This window comes from Colias eurytheme, chromosome 25 (assembly GCF_061535395.1).
Source record: "Colias eurytheme isolate Ceu_HAF_F1 chromosome 25, ilColEury1 Martin Lab GWU primary, whole genome shotgun sequence".
NCBI lineage: Eukaryota > Metazoa > Arthropoda > Insecta > Lepidoptera > Pieridae > Colias > Colias eurytheme.
Genome location: NC_143004.1, coordinates 5,477,336 through 5,501,249, shown reverse-complemented (window position 1 = coordinate 5,501,249; position 23,914 = coordinate 5,477,336). Strand labels below are relative to the sequence as shown.

General features: G+C 32.4%; 3 protein-coding genes across 3 annotated transcripts in view; 1 reads left to right on the top strand and 2 right to left on the bottom strand.

The window, feature by feature from the left end:
* Positions 1-1,123: 1,123 nt before the first annotated feature.
* On the bottom strand, positions 1,124-8,392 carry LOC149897649 (G patch domain-containing protein 1 homolog). Its single transcript, XM_090116533.1, has 10 exons — positions 8,323-8,392; positions 7,732-7,922; positions 7,062-7,200; positions 6,522-6,703; positions 5,858-6,079; positions 4,294-4,446; positions 3,854-4,001; positions 3,007-3,424; positions 2,459-2,665; positions 1,124-1,963 (listed from the first exon to the last, which is right to left on the bottom strand). The coding sequence occupies exons 1-10, from the start codon at positions 8,390-8,392 to the stop codon at positions 1,144-1,146; spliced, it is 2,550 nt and encodes an 849-aa protein (XP_089972659.1). The 3' UTR covers positions 1,124-1,143.
* Positions 8,393-8,691: 299 nt separating this feature from the next.
* LOC149897648 (divergent protein kinase domain 2A-like) lies at positions 8,692-10,837 on the bottom strand. Its single transcript, XM_090116258.1, has 3 exons — positions 10,106-10,837; positions 9,544-9,725; positions 8,692-9,307 (listed from the first exon to the last, which is right to left on the bottom strand). The coding sequence occupies exons 1-3, from the start codon at positions 10,718-10,720 to the stop codon at positions 8,872-8,874; spliced, it is 1,233 nt and encodes a 410-aa protein (XP_089972384.1). The 5' UTR covers positions 10,721-10,837; the 3' UTR covers positions 8,692-8,871.
* Positions 10,838-11,142: 305 nt separating this feature from the next.
* Positions 11,143-23,914, top strand: part of LOC149897647 (DGAT1/2-independent enzyme synthesizing storage lipids) — a 32,625-nt gene continuing 19,853 nt past the window's right edge. The window contains exon 1 of the mRNA XM_090116020.1: positions 11,143-11,405. Within this exon, the coding sequence (XP_089972146.1) occupies positions 11,348-11,405 (58 nt within the window). The 5' untranslated portion in view covers positions 11,143-11,347. The remainder of the gene's footprint in view (positions 11,406-23,914) is intronic.

Genomic DNA, 23,914 nt, shown 5'->3' with positions numbered 1-23,914 from the left:
ATAAGTCTAGCTCTGTCTAATCACAGTTTATGTTTCTTCCTTTTCTTTAGCAGCATTACAGTTATTTTGCATCCCTATCACACTTCAATGTTATTGACAACTGAGGCATATGACACTAATTGCAAATACTATTACATTACACTTTTCATACCCCCTTTAAAAATGTATTCAAGATAATGCAGCAATGTATATTGATTATTGAACTTTTCACATATCAACAAAACAAAACGTTCATTGGAACTGATATCGAAGACGTTGTTTGGTGAAATATTAGTTTTGATTTATTATTATGATATCTTACTATTCGGAAGATTGTTATTGTTATAATTCGGTAAGCGTTTCGCGTATCATACAGGATACTCGCTCCGTTTCCCGCCATTGTAAATAACCTTGAAATGATCTCAACACCTACACTTTCGACGTAACTGTATTGTGTAATGTTTTCGTCGTTTCACCTAATTATAATATACTACGCACAATTTTACGTGTATTTTTGTAAAGATGTCTACATGAGTTTGTTTTCATTGCATAAAAATAGTTGACAATGACCGCCAACGCAGATGTTTATAATTCCCGCGCACAACGACATTTGAAATCGAAATTTTACACGGGTATGATGACGATTGATGCCGCATAATATATCAAACTAGTTAGTACCTATAGCATATTGCATAATATTTATTTTTAAATGCAAAACATGTACACTGTTCACAATAGATAATGTGCAAGCTATGGCTATGGGCTACGAGAAGGCAGATATATGAGATGTGGTATATGAGTACCTATACCTACATAAGCTGTCGATTTGAAGTGAGGGTACATTTTCTACACACACTACAAAGCTACTAGGTATGTGTAGTTCTATATAATTTCCATAACACACGAATAGATTAGAGACACTTTCAGATATGGGATTTGGCATGGAACATTACTGAGATCAAGCATTATGTATCTAAGTTTACACAAGTGAAAATACCCTAATTTTACTCTGACAGACTGCAGATATTAATATTAGGTGCCGAACCATAAGACTTGATGCTACGAGCACTGAAAATATAGGCACATACTTTAAAAAGAAGTCATATTATTTTTTATAAGGAATGAAATAAATAAAATGACCAAATAATCATAATTTTCCTATATTTATTTGTCTTTTTTCTTGTGTTTCGATTTCTTATGCTTCGACTTGTGTTTTTTACTTTTCTTTTTATGCTTTTTATGTTTAACTTCTTTAGCGTCTACCCACGAATCGGAACTCGAGTCAGAGTCATCTTTTCTCTCCTCTCTACTTCTAAACTTTGGCTTAAAACTTTCGTTAGTATTTGTTTCTATTGTCTTCTGTAAATTAACTGGAATTTGAGGACCGTATACTTCAGGTTCCTCTGTACTTTTATTATCTGCCTTATTTGTTTTATCTGTATCAGATTTTTTATTTGTACTCTGCATTGATTCTTTTTTATCTGAGCTCTTATCTTCTTTTTCTTTAGGCGCCCTTCGCCAAGAATTAATTTCATCAAAGTCGATATTTGCAAATATACCGCGAGGGGGCGACGTATTTCGTTCAACATTTTTCGGGGTGTCTATAAAATCATTATTCGTCTTTTTATCATCTTCATTTTCACTGTCGCTTAAAAATATTGCTTTATAGAGGTCCATTTTATCGAATTTCTCTATAGTTTCGGTAATTGCTTGAGGCGTTTCTTTATTTTGCATATCTTTTTCTGATTCTTTTAGAAATAGTTCTGCTACCGTCATTCTTTTGTGTGGGGTATTTTGTATTGGTATATTTTCTGGTACTTTTGGCGCTGTTTCTTGAGGTTTATTATTATCTGTGCTTAATGACTTGGAGCCGCTAAATTTAGTCTGTTCTTTAGTAAAACTGTCTTTATCGTGTACTGACGATTCCATATACGAGAAGATGGAATATGATACTTTCGGTTTGTCTTCTTTCTGAGGTGCATAACTGAAATAAAATAAAACAATCCTTACTAATATTATAAATGCGAAAGTAACTCTGTCTGTCTGTCTGTTACTCAATCACGCCTAAACTACTGAACCAATTTGCATGAAATTTGGTATGGAGATATTTTGATACCCGAGGAAGGACATAGGCTACCTTTTATTGCGAAATATGTACCACGGACGAAGCCGGGGCGGACCACTAGTAATTAATATGAATCTTGGCAAAAGGCTGTGAACGATATTGGAGGATGTGTTTACGTGCGTTTAAGAAATAATGATATAATGTTTAAAATATCGCTTAATATTTATTTGGTCTAGAGTCAGAGCGAGCAAATAGTTATTAAACAAAAATATTAAAATAACATATACTAATCAAATATTGTATCAACTTTAAATTTTCACAAACATTACTCTAAATCCACTCCCCTAATTTAGCAGTTCTAAAGAGCATTTTCAATTTGCCTGTATTACATCAATTTAAAAAATATATATTTACCTGCCCCCTCCCAATTCAGGCACATTAAACCGCTTACAAACGATAGCCTCTGGTCTCCAATCAACCTTCCGTCTCGTCATAACACCAAAAGCTCCCATTTTGGCTGCCTCCTCCATCTCTGGAGTTGCTAAACCGTAATTGGTAGAACTTTTCGCGACTGCGCATAGTGGGTTTAATGCTTCGTCGGGTTGTGTTGCGTGTGTGAATCTGATGCATAATAAATTTTGATTAATATTTTATGTTGTAATATCAATTTAAAAGTACTTAATGATTTAGGATACTCATATACTCTAAAACAATAGCAACTGAAAAAAAAATACAATGCAAAAAAATAATAATAATTTCTGCTCATTTTTAAATGCATTATTTTAGTTATTTTATTTCTTAGTGAATACAATATAAAGTTAATTCAAAGATCAAATTCCAAAAAGCTAAACATCGTATCGAAGCAATGACATAATTTCATAAGCAAAAATTTACATTATAATATTGCTAAACCAAATTTCACAAAAACACTATAATACTGCAAATCTATAAAATCAACCCACCTATCGCCCATAACACCAGACAACGGCCTATACAATTTGGCCGCTTGTTCAAACTCGAGCATCTCTCTATCTCTCTCCCACTCACCCACATTACCCATATCGCCATCTCGCTCCACAGTTTTATCAACCAAGTATTTCTCATATCTTGCTTGCTTTTTAGGATCACTAGCAAACGGTTTAAACACTGGTTTTATATTTTTCCCTGAATCTTTTATGGAAATAAAATCCGGTGTTTCTTCTTTCTTCTCATTGGTTGATACGAAATTGATATTTTTACCAAATAATTTGTTGATTGTGTGTTCTGTTTGTTCGCTTGTTTTTGTTGGTGTGGGTTGTGGTATTTCCTTTAGGGGTGGTATTGGTGTTTCTCCGAGGAGCTTACCACGCGCTTCTGCTGATAATTCGTGCCGGCCTAGAGCTAAAAATAAAATGTACATTAGTATGCATAATGATATTATGATTGATTAAATTTTTATTTCGATTTTTTATCTATTACAACAAATTAGAATAAGTTATTATAGTCGAGCCAATTAATAGGCAACATTTGACGTCTATCAATTTTATCTTCGAAGAGAGGTAACCTGCATAAAAACATCGATTAAAGTGAATTAATCGATACGGACTTGGAACATTTGTCAATCGAACTTGAAACACATGTCAATTTTAAAATCATTAGGCGAATTGTCTTTCTAAATAAAGAACTTTATTACATTTTTATTTTTTAACGTCTGAAACTACTTAGATTAGTTAAAGAATATGCTTGTTGCTTACTAATAATATTATGTTTGTTTTTCTTTCTTTCGCGTCGTATCCCGGGCGATTTTATGTCATAATATAATTTATTTACCTTGATCCCTTTGAGGCATGCTAGTTGCCTCGAACCTGGTGCGTCTAACACCAGCAGGGGCAGGTTTATAGTCCCGGGGCAGAACTGGCGGCGGGTATGAGGGTACTGGGGGCAGGGGTTTCTTTGCCTTTACGAAACCTGGTAATACCTGAAATAAATATTTTTATTGGTACATTTTGAATTTGGTTGTTGTGCGTTATGTGGGTAGTTTCATAACATGTCCTTATTTCATAAAGTCATGGTTTCCAGTTATGTTATTCATCGAAAAGTTAATGTTTGAAATGTGAAGAATTTTGATTTATTTCGACATTCCTGAATGAGATAAAAGACGAACTGATTAGATATTATGCTTCAAAAAAATATCAAATTTAATAAACACACCATTAAACATTTTATGTTACAAATATTTTAAATGAAACAAAATATAACAAAATACATACATTACACACCCTCTCTTTGGGTTTCTTCTCTATTTTCTTTTCACTAGCGCCCCCTATCGCAAAGTCATAGTGTGACATATCTTCATTAGCGTAAATATCTTCGTCGTCCGCTTCGAACGCTCCCACACCGAACGCTTGGCCGCGGATTGAGACCTAGAATATTTAATTATTAAGTATATAAAACAATTTTACCTAATGACAAATGTTAAGGAGTGCTTGTGTTTAATTTCAATAAATAAAACAAATTAGACGACAATTAGGTAGCAAAAAACTGCAAGAGAAAAAGAAGCGTTTTCATTGTGCTATTCGCAATGCAATCGTAATGCCTATCCAAAGATACATAAATATTAACTATTAAATAACTAACTAAGATACATATACAGGGTGTCCCACTTTTGGTATACTAAGCGCGAAGGGACTTGTAGTTTTTACCCGACTACGGCAAAGCAAAAGGAGGGTTATGATTTTGACAGGCTATGTATGTATGTATGTATGTATGTATGTATGTATGTATGTATGTATGTATGTTCATCTGTTCCCTCGTAACTTCTAAACTACTTATCAGAATTCGACAAATGACATATCATTAGAAGCGTCTTAATTGTCCGCTGGTTATAGGCTATATGGGGTTTCACAAAATCTAATGTGGCGCCCTCTAGCGGACAAAACATACAGAGTAAAAAAATAAAGTTAAGATAAATATGCCGTGTTTGTTATCATTTGAAAGCTTTTTACTTGTACATTTTGAATATATATATATATATTACTAGCATTTGCTTGTGACTTTACCTGTATTCATGGGCTGATTGCATATACCTAATTCACATCTTTTCGTTCATAGCTTCTTTATTAGTTCATCAATTTAACTTTTGTTTTATACTTTTTCAGCGTCGTTTTTTGTCGTAGTTGGGTTTTAGTTGTTTTACTTTTTATCTTGTACATACACTGATCACGTTAAAAATACTTAAACAACAAAATTACATCAACAAATTTTTGCTAAATTTTTCCTAAAAATCCATGTTTTCATCTCTAGCTTCGCGCAGCCGGCATATACCGCTTCGCTAATGTGAGCATATTGTCTATGAAAACATAATCTTAAACGATAGTTCACGTGCTGGTGGCAAAGTTGGGCCGGTTGCTTGTTATGGGTGTACACATAGAGTTTTAAGAATTCATCTATTTGAAAAAAAATTGCGTCTGGAATTTTATAAGTATTTTTTACGTACTCAGCGTATGCAAAACTATAACCTACTTTGAGCTTAGTATACCAACAGTGGGACACCCTGTATATTAATAAATAATTAAGCATACTCAAAAAAACATAGAATATCAGAGGAAATCAATGATTCCATAAATTTAAAACATGTAAAAAGGGAAGAAAGTATCATTTTAATGTCATGTGGAACATATTTTAACATCAAGTGACTAGTAAACGAAACTTTTTATTTTATTTAATAATTCATAATATCTATAATCATCAAAATATATCAACCGCACACAAATAACTGTCTCAGTAATTATATAAAAATAAATTACTTATCATAAAAAAATGCTTTAAAATTACCTTTTTTCCTTTCTCCTTCATAACAAGATGACTCCTTGTATCACTACTACCATATTCACCGACCAAATTGCCCAATACTGAGTGTCTACTCAAGCCACTGTAACCGAGACCAAAACGATCATTCTTAGGCTGTAGGATATAAGGCTCATAATCGTCTGGCGCGAATAGGGCTTCGTATTCGAACTCCGAGTCTGAACTGTCTTCCGATTGCTGTTGATTTTCCTGGAAAAATTGTTTGTTTTAAATATGCGATCCCAATAAATATGCTTCGTTCAAAAAAAATTTTACATTTACTTTTTTTATTTATATTACAAACATTGTCATATTTATAATATTTAACATGAATTAAAGCGAAAATTGCATAAATTATTAGACATTTGATGTTCTACTTTCCTTAGAAAGTCTACAACACTGATTTAATCAATAATGTACAACACCTATCTCTTAAAAACACAATTCAAAGCACAACCTAATTTAACTTTTTTTAAGTGAAACTTCGTTAAGCGTGTTGAGAGTAAAATTTCAAGTTCGCGTCATGACAATATCGTCATGTTATGCAGTAAGGCGACGATTTTAGTATTTTTGAAATAGCCAAAGAAGTTTCACTTCTGACACGTGTGCTCGGCACACACGCTCTTATTTAAATATCTATTACTATCTCTACCTGTCGCAAATCAGTCGGCATATAACACCCATACACTCTGTGCTGTTTCTTCGCCTTTTTCTTGTCTGTTCTAGTTAATCTTTCCCCCGTGCCTTGCCCCTCGCGCCAGCCCATAGCCCGTAGCATTTTGACAGCGGCCGTTTCGTGTACGGGTCGTAATAGTTGTTCTAGTACTGGTTCACCTGTTGAATTGTTTAGTTTTAAATGTTTTTAGGTGTTTAGAAAAGAGTGATGTTATAATAATAATATATGTATATCTATATACTTAGCAGTTATAAGATGCATGTGGTGTGAAGAAAATTGAACATATTCTTTTATTATCTTTCAAAACATTATTCACCTAAATATGTATTACTTTCGTTTAATGTCAAACTTTTTTTTACAAAGATAAGTGATAAAATAATTGAGGGTAGTTTGTATTTAATTATGCTATATGCAGTTAGCACACACACAGTTACAAATTAGCAAAATACCTTTACTAATTTAGTAACAGTACATTATATTTAAAATTAATGTTTAAATACTTAAAATTAAACATACCTGGTATGGGACCATCATGGTATCTATTCTGTCTGGTTCTCTTATGGCCAGAAAACTCTCCCTGTGTCAGCATTTGTTTCGGAGCAATACCAAATTCACTTCTGTCCTCGTCATCCATAAAGTCTTCTGGTCTCTGACTCTATAATTGTAAAAAAACATTTTTATCACTTTAATAAATTTTATTGCCTTAAAAAAAATTGGTAAATGGTATAACTATGTTATGACAGTCAAAAAGTGCTAATAGAAAAAGTCTCATTGAATAATAAAATGTTTGAGTTTTAATTGATTCAATTAAAAATATTTGAGATCATATCCAAAATAGTCTGGGAAGTTTATTTGGATATTTATTACACTATACAGTTCAAATTACAAATGATTTTTTTGAAAGCTATTGACAAAATTAGGCAATCATAAAATAAAGAAACATATCATCACTACACAGTATAAAACAAAGTCGCTTTCTCTGTCCCTATGTCCATTTGCATGCTTAAATCTTATAAACTACGCAACAGATTTTAATGCAGTTTTTTTTAATAGATAGAGTGATTCAAGAGGATGGTTTTTATATTTTATTATGTTTTGGACAAAGCGGGAGAAACCGCGGCCGGTAAGCTAGTCATCAATAAAGTAACAATTAACAAAGAGCAAATAAATAATCAATAATACTTACAGAACGCTGTGCTTTTTCTGCTCTAGAGCTTTTAAATGTAGCCGGAGTCCATCCCTCAGGAGTACCCACTGTATTACCATACCCAGCAGAGAAGCCCCCAGTGAAGGCACCATGGAACCTCCGCCTTCCATGATCGTCCACAGCATATTGGTCAGTTGGTTGTTGATATTTGCGCTTTGATGGTATTTCATCTATTGAGAGGTAAAATGAGAATATGTAGTGAAGGTAATGTTTTATTCTTTAAAATGATTATCATAAGTATTAATTGGTAATGTACATTCATAACAAACTGAATTTAATATTTTTAAAAATCATGTTAAAATTTAAGATGATAATATTGATTCTTCATCAACTTCAACATCTTTTAATAACTTTAAAATGTGAAAATTCGTGAAGATATCATTTCTCACATAGCATCTTGATGAAATTTGCCCAGAGCTATCATTATTCTAAAACAGCTAGGTATATAATACAGTTAATTTTTTAATAATTGTACCGCATGACTGATTATCTGGCCTTAACTTGTGTAGTGATTAATTATTGCAGTCTATTTGGATATGAAATGTAGTGAAATACTGTAATAAAACAAACCTTCTTCATACGGTTCAAGTGGAGTGCCATACCGGATTATATTTTCTTCTTCACCGTCCGAATCACTCATTTTGTTCTACTAACTAATTATGGGGAAAGTTTATAAGACTATTCTTAAGAATAAAATGTTAATAAATCATATTTTAAAAGGGAAATTCATTAAATTATTTAATAATTAAAAAATATTTATACTGAAAGCCAAGCCCGTAGCTCAAAACATGTTTTGGTTTTCATTCGTTGTCACTTGTCACTGTCACTGTCATCAACCGTAATGTCATGTGCTTTTTTTATAAGATTTAATGGCCTGGTTACAAGACCTTTAAATAAAATAAAACATGGACAAATAAAACAATTCTTCATTTATCATCCATCAAGTTTATTTAATACTTAAATGATAAAATGCATAAACAAAAATTGTATACCATTATTCACAACCATAAATAAAATTTTGTATTGTTCGCGCTTATAAAATTCTTGATTTTACAAAGCTTTGAGTACATTTATAAAAACTAATATCACAGAAAAAAAAGTATTCAGAACGTAAAAAAATTATCTTATCGCACCCAACGCAATGACTTTTTCATCTAGCAACATATCTTCTATTACATGTTGTAACTTGCCAGCTGTGCGAAATTTATCATCTCCGTTCAGACAGCTATGTAGGAGCCTATCAAAATGTGGCCTTGTGTCGTTTATTACCTTGGGTATGGGATATAGAAATGGGTTTTCATCACCAGCTAAGACATAGCAGGCGGCCCATATATTATGATCACTGAGATGATGTCTGCACATATTCTCAATAGAAAAAGTGAAACCAGGTCCTAGTACTTCTCTACTGTAGCGTTGGTACCAATCGGGCAGGTCTTTCTTTGGTGATATGTTCTTATCAAGTATGACTACATCTTCGAGATCTACAAAGCTAACCTCATCTTTTTCATTTGCCACTATATTGTCTAGAGACCAGTCCATAAGGTAGAAACGGAATCTGAAAAAAAAAACAGCTTGATTAATTTATTACTACATAACAGTTTACTATTGTAAGAATATTATTTCAAAAATAATTTGCATTTTGTTAAATATTCCAGATCAAAACAAAAAAAGTCATTTAGTTTCTCATATAAAGGTAAACATTATTTTTAACCGACTTCAAACAAAAGGAGTTTATGATAATGATTACTTATTCTTCACTACATATAAATTACAAATTGAAAAAGCCATTACTTATCATGCTTAAAGGTGAAATCCATAGCAGCACTAATAATTTTTTGGGCATATTTCAATTTCTTGAGCCAAGGAATATGAGTAAGGGCTGATAATGATTCTCCCTCATATGCCACCACTTCGAGACGACCACACACACCCCCATAAGCAGGCACAGGCCAACCTTTTGTTTTAGGGAGCACCTGAAAAGTAATAAAACCTTTTGATTAATGTTTAATTATAATAAGCAATAGCTGCGCTTCACGGTTTCACCCGCCCCGCTCTTCTTGGTCATAGCGTAATGATATAATAGCTATATTATAATGATATAATAAGCTATATTATAGCCTATACTCTATAGCCTACCTCGATAATCGGGCTATCTAACACCGAAATAATTTTTCAAACCAGATCATTAGTTCCTGAGATTAGAGCATTCAAACCAAATTCTTAAGCTTTATAATATTAGTATAGATTATGCACTTACGTATTATTAATGAGGTAACTAACAAAAAAAGCCCAAACAAACTAAGATAATTCTACTTAAGATTAACATAATAAATTAATAATACAATAAATATACCTGTAATAATATTGGTTCTGGGTTTATATTCAACATTGTCCAAATATTAATCATTTCAGATTTATAGTTTCCATTACGATTGTTCAACAGTGGATGCAACAAGTCATAAATACTGTATGCATATGGACACAAAACTATGCCTTTCCTTGGTTCTGTATCCGGCCAAGACAGATTATACTGAACTATATCAATAACTTTTTGGTCAATGTTTGATATATTCAATAAAGCTTTGACGTTACAACTTTCACTGAGATTCATAACTTTGCAGATCTTCTCGTCAAATTCACGAAATTCCCAATCGTGTGCGAGCTTCTTTAACACGACTCGTCGATTCGACTTCGTGTATCCGTAGAAAATGTTCCTCACATTAAACATACTCGACCAATGCGTACTGTCCAGTATTATTTGATTGGAATAAAGTTCTGGGCACACTGTTACACCGTAACATGCTGGGCAACGATCCAAATTAGTTATTTGCATTATTTGGGGCCCTTTGAAGTTACCGAACAGCAATACACTCCCATAAAATGATGCGATAAACACTATTGCAACAACTATAACGCGTTTACAAAATCTACGTCGTAGAATCATTTTTTTAAATATAAATTCACTCATTTTTGAATGGAATTATTGTATAGTTTTAAATTAAACTTTACATTTTAGTAATAATATAAAATAAAACATAAATAAACGATCAGCATTTAGTAATGTTATTTTTAATAATTTTCCAGATAATTTATGAATGTCAACTTGAAAATTGACATTTTCGTTCAATAATCAAGCGATCAATAACTTTTATAAGTTTATAAATGAAATGAATGGATGTTTAAATAGTAAAATTAATGTTAGAAAATATTATCAATATAAAGTAATATCTGTCTTTTGTATCATTAGCCGTATTGTTAGTATCACAGGTTAGTATACTAAATTAATAGATAGTAATAAAAACCTAAACTCGTGTTAGATCAATCAATGTCAGCTGTCAATTCAATACCTAATTTTCAAACAACTGTGAATCTGTCATGAATTGTCAAATAACTTGTTTTGCGAGAGCTTTTGTGTGAATATTTTGTGATTGTTTTGCTATTTTTCAAGGAAATGTGATTCTATGTGATAAATTAGCAAGCACAGCGTAATTTGATATTTAATACGTTTAAATGAAATCCGGTTCGCCCGTGGAGACTTGATAAATCGATAAATATATTTGACTAAGTTTTGACTGTGTTCTGATGGATAGATAAAATGGGTTTTATTTCGTATTTTGTGGATAACTACACTGCAAGTTTTTACGATATGATTGGTAAGCGTTTCTCTTAATATAAAAGATAATTCCTAGTCAATTGTATTGTAGGTTGCTTTTGTAAATATATTTTAATTTATTGTGATTCATCTCGCATTTGTTCTCATTTTATTCTCATTATTGCGTCATTATATTGCGAAGAACATCTGATTATTAAATAAGGTGAATATGTAAATAATATAATTGCCTAAATATATTTTAAAGCCACATTTTTCCTAAGTACCTAGTGAATGAAGTTTCTTATTAGAATATTCTTTATTTATACATACTAAAGTATTGCACAATGCCAAAGAAAGACTCTTTGTAAGAAAGAAGAAATTAAAACTGAAGGATTCAGCTAGTAGACACAAATTGTTTTGTTCCCTTAATATTTTGTTAAAACTTAATTCAAGATAAGATTTATAAAGAAATTATTTTTAATAGATTCACTGTGATTTCAAAATTGCATTAAATGTAAAGAATAATAAGTTATGAGGTTAAAAATCACTACATAGTATAAAACAAAGTCGCTTTCTCTGTCCCTATGTCCTTATGTATGCTTAAATCTTTAAAACTATGCAACGGATTTTGATGCGGTTTTTTTTAATAGTTAGAGTGATTCAAGAGGAAGGTTTTAGTATATAATTTATTATGTTTTAGACAAAGCGGGCGAAGCTGCGGGCGGAAAGCTAGTTATAAATGTATTGAGAATATACCTAAGGCCTTAGTAAGTATCTTAGCCTTCTGATTGTAGCTTTATATAGATTTATCTTTGATCAGATAAGGCTGATTTGATATAAATTTTGTGTCAATCATAATACCTTGAAATATTTTTAAAACAATAGCTTGAAGAATACCAACGATACTATAATGATTTAAAAATTCATATAGATACATATCCGTTCACTTGCAAATTTTTAAACATAAAAACTCACAAGCTCTTCTATATGATATATAGTGTTGAACGGTCTATGTATTAAGGGAGCATTCAGGCTATATAAAATTATGTACAACAAGTCTAATTCAATAAATATATTTTTTTTTAATCTCCTCTAAACCTGCAATGTGCCTTATTAAGCATTAAGCTGGTGGTTAAAAGTTTTAATGTTGGCATGCATGGCAAACGCCCAGTGGCGTCTCCATATAATATTTTCTATGATCATGGTGAGTCTGATTCTATGGTTGACAGAGGTCTTGTGGAGCTCTCCGTTTTATGCGCTTAAAAGTGCAAGTGTAATTAATATAACATAACTTTTTCTTTACGTTGTTATTAAGATTGTTATAATTTATTATCAACTAGGTTTCCGCCCGCGGCTTCGCCCGCGCAGTAAAAGAAAAACCCGCATAGTTCCCGTTCCCGCGGGATTTCCGGGATTGCGTCATTTTCTCGGGATAAAAAGTAGCCTATGTCCTTTCTCGGGTATTAAAATATCTCCATACCAAATTTCATGAAAATTGGTTCAGTAGTTTAGGCGTGATTGAGTAACAGACAGACAGACAGAGTTACTTTCGCATTTATAATATTATTATAGTAATTATAGTATATTATAGTATTATAGTATGGATTTAATTGTGGAACTTTTGAAGAAGGAAAAATCTGTGCACGGCTTCGCCTGCTTTGTAGGAAACTCAACAATTTATACTAAAAAAAAAACTTCAACAAAATCCATTGTGTAGTTTAAAAGATCTTACCATACTATACTGACAGACAGCAACAGCGACTTCATTTTATACTTTGTAGTGATTAGAAATATTACAATGTTTTTTAAATAATCACATTTTTATGGCTTCCTTCATTAGACGTTAAAGTAACTCCATGTATCTATACTAATATGTATTATAAAGCTGAAGAGTTTGTTTGTTTGAACGCGCTAATCTCGGGAACTACTGGTCCGATTTTAAAAATTCTTTCGGTGTTAGATAGCTCATTTATCGAGGAAGGCTATATATCATCACGGTACGACCAACAGGAGTGAAGCCACGGGGGTGAAACCGCGCGGAGCAGCTAGTGTAGTATGTAGGTACCTAATATGGGATCACATATGGCCAAGCAGTCTCGTATCGCCATAGTAAAGCGAAAGACGCGATTTCGAATGTCACGGCATTTTACAAATTACATTAATGCTTTAAATAAAATCTTAAGCATTATAGGTTTTTTAACATGTGTCACCTTAAAATTTGTATTAATATCCAGCTATGACCTTCAGTTGCCCTTTTAGCCACCTATGTCTCTAATAAAATAATAAAAACATGTCGTGTTATAGGCTCTGTATACATATTATATTTTTATTATAAAAAAAATAATTTGAAAATTCCGATTTTTTATCAGGAAGTATTAGTACCCAAAATTTAATAAATTTAACAAATGTAATTGAAAGAAGATAGTTTTTTTAATATTTTTCAGCATACATGGGGATGTTGGGCCTTGGTTTTAATTAGTGTTCGACCGAACTTTCGGTTTCGGTTTCGGTTTCGGCCGAGTTTCGGCCAAAAATCAAGTTTCGGCCGCAGTTTCGGTTTCGGCCAAAATCGGCCGAAACTTTTGCCGAAACCGAAACTTATTTCGCAAGTTCAGTGAACTTAGTTCACACACGTTCACGCTCGCCTAACTTCGTTTTCCTCGGCAACGCTTTGACGGACGCTGGTTGTTTGACCCACGCTGGTGGAAACAATTTTTGATTATCTATGTTGAGATTGGAACTGGGTGTAATAGTAATTAATAATTATTATTTGTATATAAGAGGTACCTAAAAGAGACTGATTATTCTTCTAAGTACAAATACCAATCCAAAGTATTAAAGTATTTAAAGTAACAGTAACAATTACTGATTTGATTTAGATGACTGATTTTACTGAGAACTTAATTTGAAAAAATAATAAAAATTAAAATTGTTATTACTTATTAATATTTTAAAAATATTATTTTTTTATTTTATATTAAATCACTGATTAAGTACAACAAATTTAATATACTGTGTTTTCATTTCATGCCCTAATTAAGGCAAAATAATAGGTAAAATGCACCAAAGTTCAGTATTTTTAGAAATTTCATATGACCACGTGAGTTTCGGTTTCGGTTTCGGTTTCGGCCGAAACTGAAGCCACGGCCGAACATTCGGTTTCGGTTTCGGTTTCGGCCTGGAAACCATTTTCGGTCGGACACTAGTTTTAATACTATGTGATTTCGTAAGAAATCTATTAATTACTTTTTAAAACATAGATACATCGACCACACAACCATAGATATGACGTAAAGGTCGAAATTAATGATAAATTTAGAGCATACATAAGCTGTACTACATATATCGTGTTGGTTTAAATATTTACACGATAATACCTTAATTACGTAATTAATGATTATTGAACAATTAAGTACTTACCTACTTAAAAATTTGCTCACTTATCTAAACGCAAATGCCATTTACAGCGTAACTATTCGGCAGATAAATACCTATATAAATTTATGTTTCATACATCATATCGATATAGCATGTTATAGGTACGTGTGTATATTTTTAACCGACACAAAATTCGAAAATGCGAAAAAGTGAGAGGAATTTAGCATTAAAGAAGGTCCTCAAACCGTAGCTGTAGTTTTTCAATTCATTGCGTATGTATTATAGACTGTCGTAAAATACCTACGTATAGTGTAAAAAAATCATCTAAGTTCTACGGATTACGTGATAGCAGTAAATGGGCAGTTACTATTTAATAATCTGGGAAATGGGAATAGCGACAATCCTGAATCCACTAAGTAATTACTTTACTCGAAGAATAGTGATTATAGTAAGTAATACCTACAAAACACGTTTAATCCAACTATTAATATGTCCCAAATAATCAAGTGCGTCACGAGTCGCAAGACGTACAGAAAACCTAGAATATTCTCACCAAGAACGGATTATAGCTTATTGTTTTTATTATCACCGCCTTGTGTGGTACACGTCGTTATCAATTTTAACTGCTATGTATTATTATTTATTACGTACTTTCGATTCAGATATTGTAGTGTGGTAAAAACTTACATTCAGTAGCAAATTACTCTATTACTCGCGTCATATACCTAATGATGATAGTGATCTGTGATATGGCTTTTGAAACAATCAGTAGAATTTTATGCGAGTAGATAGAATATTAAGTAAAGGCTTTTAGATACAATTTTCTTCAGTTTCCTTTCGGTATTTCTTCTATATCTTTTTCACATCACATTTGAAATATCACATGCCATGCCCCAATTGAGATGTTTAACTACATTTCTATAATATAATAATATTATAAAGCTAAAGATTTGATTGCGCTAATCACAAGAACCACGGGTGCGATTTGAAAAATTATTCTACTCTAATATAGTCCGTTTATAGGCAGTCCATAGCTGTTACTAAAATATGTATTTTAAAAGATTAGCTCTAAATAAATTATAGGTAATTGTAAATATTTCCTGAAAAGACCTCGATATCCTTGATTTTAAGTTAAATTTAATTATCGGAAAAATGTTTTAAATAGTAATAAAATAAAACGATTTAAATTATTTTAATTGTTGCCAAAATTCTATTTATTTTTAAATTTTTCTTAAATACAAACTGGAGTCTTATTAAAGTTATGCTTGCCTTGGTTCACATTTATGTATGTAAACAAAAAGAAAAGAGGATTATGACGTAGCACTAGCAACCTCATTTCGAATTTTTTTTTTATTTCATTTTTAAATTCAACTTCACTTCTCGAGTAGTATTTTTAGTCAGTAATTGTAGTATGTAATCGTATCCGTTTTGTTTTGAAAATATAATAGTGTATAATTTATTTATGTACAGGCAGGTTGCGTCGCCCATAAACCATAACAGAGGTTAAGGTTGTTGCCTACCAGAATAGGGTAAGGGGGAAGACGGAATTAAATAATATATAAAAACAATGAAGCGGAAGCTATGCGTGGATTGGGAAGCGGCGGGAATTTATTGGCCTTTTAAGAAATGATATGCTTTTTTCTTAAAATTTTCCAAATCATAGCTCCTAGGAAACACAGCAGGTGGTAGACTATTCCAGAGCTTACAGGTTCTTGGAAGCATGATTAAATAAATAAATATAGTCTATAATACTCGGTAAAGATGTAAAAACAAACAATTTATTCCTTTCTGTCTATACTAATATGTATTAATCTATACTAATATGTATTATAAAGCTGAAGATTTTGTTTGTTTGTTTGTTTGTTTGAACGCGCTAATCTCAGGAACTACTGGTCCGATTTGAAAAATTCTTTCGGTGTTAGATAGCCCATTGATCGAAGAAGGCTATAGGCTATATATCATCACACTAAGATCAACAGGAGCGGGGCCACGCGGGAAACCGCGGAGCGCAGCTAGTAATTATTAATATCGTCGATCCTGGGTACAGAGGTACCAACCACTTCATATACAAACTTTCAAGTTTTAGGACATTCTTTTTCTGTTTAATAACAGTAAGAGAAGGTATACTTGAGGACAAAATTTTTAAGGATAAATTTATGCATAATTAAACATGTTGTCTGCCAAAAATATGATAAATGTTAAAAGTAAATTACGTAAATTACTTAAATGTTAAAAGTAAATGAATTCTATCTCTTGATTATATTAAAATTTAAAACTAACTTTAATTTGAATATTGTGCTAAAATTTATATCTAAAATCAGTAGAATCATGATTATTAAGAGTAAGATTACATATAATTTACTTGTTAGGATATTAACTGGACGGATGTTATGACTTGATGAATATCTAAGATATAGAATACATAACGGTGCATTTACATGTTCGTCAAACGAGCGAATGCTCATTCTAACCCATGTTAAATTCTTTTAGTGTAAACCGGCGTAGAGCATGCTCTCGTTTTTCTTATTGCGTTCGAAAAGATTCTATGAAATGTTCTAATACTGAATACGAGTTTTCGTTTACACTAAAAGATCATAAAATGCTCTTGCTCTAGCTCTAAACGAGCGAATGTTCATTCTAACCCCACTGTGTCAAATTATTTTAGTGTAAACAGGCGTAGAGCATACTATCGTTGTTTTAGTGCATTCGAAAAGATTCTACGCAATGTTCTAATACTGAACAACGCTGAATACGAGTTTTAGTTTACACTAAAAGATCACGATAGAATGCTCTTGCTCTAGCTCTTAACGAGCGAATGCTAATTCTAACTCCGTTATGTCAAATTATTTTAGTGTAAACAGGCGTAGAGCATACTATCGTTGTTTTAGTGCGTTCGAAAAGATTCTACGCAATGTTCTAATACTGAACAACACTGAATACGAGTTTTCATTTATACTAATAGATAACGAAATAATGCTCTTGCTCTAGACTCTAGAGCAAGAGCATTATTTCGTTATCTTTTACTCGTTATCTATAACATAGAGCTAGACTCTAGAGTCTAGAGTCTAGCTCTATGTTCGTTTGATGTAAATGCACTGTAAGACGAGCAAACCAGCCGACAGGTGTAGAGCAGGATGCGTTAACGTAGATACATCTGCTTACCTTATATGGTGTTTAAAATGTCAGTATCTTGGAAAATATGTTGAATGAAATTTTTTGCCGTAATATTTTACATGAATTAGAGGAATAGGAGCTATAATTTCATGGGTAGTTGATGATATGCGTCGTCGATATCAAGGATACAAGCAATGCTTTGGAACAATTCAATGTTAATTAATCCTATGCATAAAATACTTATTGTGAAGTAGAAAACAAGGTACATTGAATCACAATATGATTTATTTTTGTCGATACAAAATAAATCGTCGTATTCTTTTTGAAGTGAAACTTCTTAAGGCGCGTTAAGATTAAAATTTCAAGGTCCTGTCATGGCAATACCGTCACGCGGCACGCCATGATACTTACCCAAGTATCTTTGAATTTTGCCAAAGCAGTTTCACTTCTGACACGTGTGCTCGGCACACACGTTCTTTTTCAATAACCAATCTAATAAAAAACTTTATTTTTCCTTTGTAACAAAGTCACGGTCTCTTCTACGAACTGGGTCGTCGAAAGATTAAGTTCATATTTAATTACGTTGAGTATCTTTAGGCCAACATTGTGACGTCAGTATCGTCTACCTCAGTTGTGTTGCTAAGTGCAAACTGCAAACATAATGAATCCATAAATAAGGCTGTGTAATAAGTTGTCTAGGTTTAATATACGAGGCAGGTTGTCGGTTGATATTTTTACTTTTTCTTTAGAAACCGCGCATTATCTTGTCGTTATAATTACATTGTTGATGGTCTGAATTATGACAGAGAAAAAGGGTACAAATATGCTTATATTATAGGAGATACTGATGGGCTAGATGATAAATTCAAGTTGGAGTTGATGGATGGAGCGTGTTTATATAATATAATCTATATTATAATTCTAATTCAAGCCATCAACAATGTAATTATAACGACAAGATAAAGCGCAGTTCCCAAAGAAAAGGTAAAAATATCAACCACAATCTGACTTGTATAGTATCGTCCTAGACTACTTATTACATACCTTTATTCATAGTTTCATAATGTTACACTTAGGGCCGATTTTTCAATGCTTAGATAAAACTTATTCGTCGAATAATGTATAAAACTACCATTTTAAAAACGTATTCTAATTGCCCGTATTTGACAGTTTACGTGACATTTTAATATTATCGTGTAATACTTTATTGGACGGATAAGTTTTATCCAAGCATTGAAAAAGCGGCCCTTAGCCTAATAAAGGGACATTCTAAAACAAAGCAAGGGTTCGTTTCAGGAATTATTTGGACATAATCACTATCAATTGTTTTGGTTCGCGTTAGTGTATATATTATATTCTAAACCCAATAAGATAAATTATATACGAAAACCTTCCTCGAGAATAACTCTATCTATTAAAAAAAAACGCATCAAAATATGTTGCGTAGTTTTAAAGATTTAAGCATACATAGGGACATAAGGACAGAGAAAGCAACTTTGTTTTATAATATGTGTTTAGTATATTATATAGGTATTAAATGTATATATCAACACATATTATTTTTAGCTTTTAGCATTCAATATTTCTTTCATTGTTCAAATCACGGCCACGGTCGTCGCAGTTTCAACAATCAGTTGCCCTCATCAGATAAATGACCTTTTCGCATTTACGTTATTTGATATTACAAAATATATTTATCTTCTAACTCTTTACGAGTTCAATGTACTCTCGGCGTAATTTTTGTATATAAACATGTAAGTTCATACGAACTAGTGACGTTTAAATTTCGTGTCGCAGAAATAAAATGACTATATTTTAAGAGCTATTCATTATGATATTTTAATATGTTATTTATTTATTTATTAATATGTTCTACAACAAAAGCAAGGTACAGGTAGTCATGTATCTATACTAATATTATAAAGAGGAAAGCTTTGTATGTATGTATGTATGGTTTTCACGCATAAACTACTGGACCGATTTTGATGAAATTTGGCACAGACAATCTTTAGACCCTGAGAAAGAACATAGGCTACCTTTTATTGCGAAATATGTACCACGGGCGAAGCCGGGGCGGACCGCTAGTATTAGATAAATATACAGAAGAGTACTGAGTAGTTAATATTATATTAAATCTTATGCACAGAGGACTAAGTATATGTATAGAACCGTCCTACTAATATTATAAATGCGAATGTTTGTGAGGATGTGTGTGTTTGTTACTCTTTCACGCAAATACTACTGAACCGATAACAATGAAATTTAGCACACATATGGAGGGTAACTTGGATTAACACATAGGATAGGTTTTATCCCGGAAATCCCACGCGAACGGGAACGGGAACGAAGCCCAGTCACTATCGTATCAAAAAGAGATCATTTTATTTCTAACTGATCATATTACCTTCGTTTCCATCTAATGCCCTTAAATCGAATTTAAACGAAGTTATCCTTGACCACAGTAAACGGTCAAAGTACACGTTGATTTGATTATATCGTAAAACAAGTTAACGAGACCATATTATTTTAACGATACCTATAAACTACATGCAAATCTATTCAGATATTTAGAGGTTATGGCATGACAAACTCACATGAGTTCATGAGAGTTTGCCATAAATGACCCCCACGAAACCACCCCCAAAGAGTGTTATACTTAATAACACTCTTTTTTGGGGTAGTATCATCTAGTTTGATATATTTATATTTTACTAGCGGTCCGCCCCGGCTTCGCCCGTGGTACCTAGGTACATGCTTAAATTATCCTATCTCTCAAGTTGGATCGAACTGCACATGGTGTGCGAATTTTATTATAATCGGTTAAGTGGTTTAGGAGTCCATTGAGGACAAACATTGTGACACGAGATTTATATATATTAAGATTTTTTAGATTTGGTCTTTACACCCCGTCTTACAGAAAACCCTCTGTCGCTTTATCGTTTTAAAAAGAGCTTTAGCTTTCCGCCCGCGGCTTCCCCCGCATTTTCAAAGAAAAACCCGCATAGTTCCCGTTCCCATGGGATTTCCGGGATAAAACCTATCTATGTGTTAATCCAAGTTACCTTCTATATGTGTGCTTAATTTCATTGTAATCGGTTCAGTTGTATTTGCGTGAAAGAGTAACAAACACACACATACACATCCTCACAAACTTTCGCACTTAAAATATTAAGTAGGATTAGTAGGATGCTCCAAAAGTTAAATTATAATTTGACAATTATGGTACAATAATGTTTTATACTAGAAGCATCGATTGAGAAGGACATAAGAGCTTGTATGTAGCCGTAGGGTCTATTTTAATTAAATGTATGTTTAAAATATTTATTTATTGCCTTTTTAGAAAAAAATCTATTAACATATACTTATAGCAACTGGTACAACATAAACCTTCACCTACATTTAAATAATATATAACAGTCAATTTGCAGAATTTTGATGAACGTATTTTTATATTTAGTTTAAAAATATTATCAGTAGTATTCAAGACGACTTATTTCTTTCATATCACTACATAGTATAAAACAAAGTCGCTTTCTCTGTCCCTATGTCCCTTTGTATGCTTAAATCTTTAAAACTACGCAACGGATTTTGATGCGGTGTTTTTTAATAGATAGAGTGATTGAAGAGGAAGGTTTTAGTATATAATTTATTAGGTTTTAGACAAAGAGGGCGAAGCCGCGGGCGGTAAGCTAGTTTTCTATAAATTAATATTATTATAACAGCTCGTTTATTTATAGATAGTTTCTTATTTATGAGAGTTAAACTCTATTTTATTTCAACTTAAAATAATCTTCAAAGGAAATAGTTTTCCTTATAAGCTGGCATCCACAGACACCTGATAACTCACACATTACCATACAAGATACTAATTAGTATTAGCATTACCGTTTTTGTTTATATTTATGATAAACCTGATTAAAACGCATTTTGCAAGTGGTGTAGGTCATGAATGCTTCGTTTCTATTGCGTGATCATCATCACTATCTCTACATAGTATAAAACAAAGTCTTAATTTCTCTATCCCTTTGTCCCTATGTATGCTTAAATCTTTGAAACTACGCAACGGATCTGTCTGGCAGGACACAGAAGGCTGATCACCTACTTGTCACTAAAGAAAATCGATCCGTGAAACAGGTGTATAAATCATCTGCCCCTTATCCCAGGGGATTTGGGACTTTACTATATACTCTATATCGTTCTTTCAAACGAAAAATAATGTTTATCTTTAAAAATGTCTTTAAAACCTCGTAATAAATACTAATCTAAAGCGCATGTAGCGACAAAGCTACTTATACAATCATTATTTAAGTACGACATTATCAAGTGAAACCCTAAAAATACTACAAAAAACTCGACCATATTTAACTAGCCTACTTTACATTAAATCTAATATCTATACTCATATTATAAAGAGGAAAGGTTTGTATATGTATGTATGGTTTTCACGCATAAACTACTGGACCGATTTTGATGAAATTTGGCACAGATAATCTTTAGACCCTGAGGAAGAACATAGGCTACCTTTTATTGCGAAATATGTACCACGGGCGAAGCCGGGGCGGACCGCTAGTATATTAGGCGAAAGTTTGTAAGGATGTATGGATGTTTGTTACTCTTTCACGTAAAAACTACTGAACCGATTACAATGAAATTTGGCACACATATAGAGGGTAACTTGGATTAACACATAGGATAGTTTTTATCCCGGAAATCCCACGGGCACGGGAACTATGCGGGTTCTCCTTTGCAAACGCGGGCGAAGCCGCGGGCGGAAATCTAGTAGTGAAATATTATTATTCGTTTAAGCTATTAGTGTGCACTATACAGTTCTTATTTTTTATGAGAATTATTTTAATTTTTAAGCAATCGGGATGCTCGAAAATAATATGCAGCATATATTCGTACAGTATTCCATTGCTTTTCTGTAAGTACAATTTTTTATATACTTATCAACAATTTTGTTAATATTATCCGACACAAAATTATTTTTTTAATTCGAATCTCGCGCAACAAGTATAAAGTCTTCAGCTATATAATATACTAGCAGTCCGCCCCGGCTTCGCCCGTGGTACATATTTACGTTTTCTCTACGTAAGAACCACCCTCGTACTTCAAGGAATATAATTTATTTATTTATTATTATTTATTTTTTTTTATTTTATTTATTTTATTATATTTTATTGTGCAATGCTGATACTAAATACACTACAGAAAAACTGTGAACGTTGTATATAAAAACATAGCGGCCCGGCCAGCCGGTACCGCCGCAAACGCTACGTCCCGCAATTTTTAAATCTGTAATATCTTCGAAAATATTCACTTAAATCATACGGTGTAAAGTGCCATATAGATCTATATTAAATGAACAATGTATTCAAGGTATTTAATTGGTTAAGGATTAATGCTGTATTGGTGAAAATCGCTTCGAAAATTAGCTTTTATTTGTCGTAAAAAGTAAATGACAAAAAAAATTTATTGTGGGTTATCCATAAGAGATAGACATATACCATCGCGGACTTTTCTGTAGACCTTTTCAATATGTATAATACTTAGTACATTATTTTGATAAAACTTGTAGGGTTCAGCCTGCGTTTGCAATATAAGCGGAAACAATGTAATTTTTTACGACATCACATTAGAAACTTCAAAAATAACAGTACTTCTCCACTATTTAATGGATCTTATTATACATATAAACCTTCCTCTTGAATCACTCTATCTATTAAAAAAATCCGCATCAAAATCCGTTGCGTAGTTTCAAAGATTTAAGCGTACAAAGGGACATAGGGACATAGGGACAGGGAAAGCGACTTTGTTTTATACTATGTAGTGACTAGCTGCTCCGCGCGGTTTCACCCCCGTGGCTCCACTCCTGTTGCCCGTAGCGTGATGAAATATAGCCTATAACCTTCCTCGATAAATGGGCTATCTAACACCGAAAGAATTTTTCAAATCGGACCAGTAGTTCCCGAGATTAGTGCGTTCAAACAAACAAACAAACAAACTCTTCAGCTTTATAATATTAGTACTTATAGATATTAGTATAGATATTGGGTCCATGGCTATAATAGTTAAGTT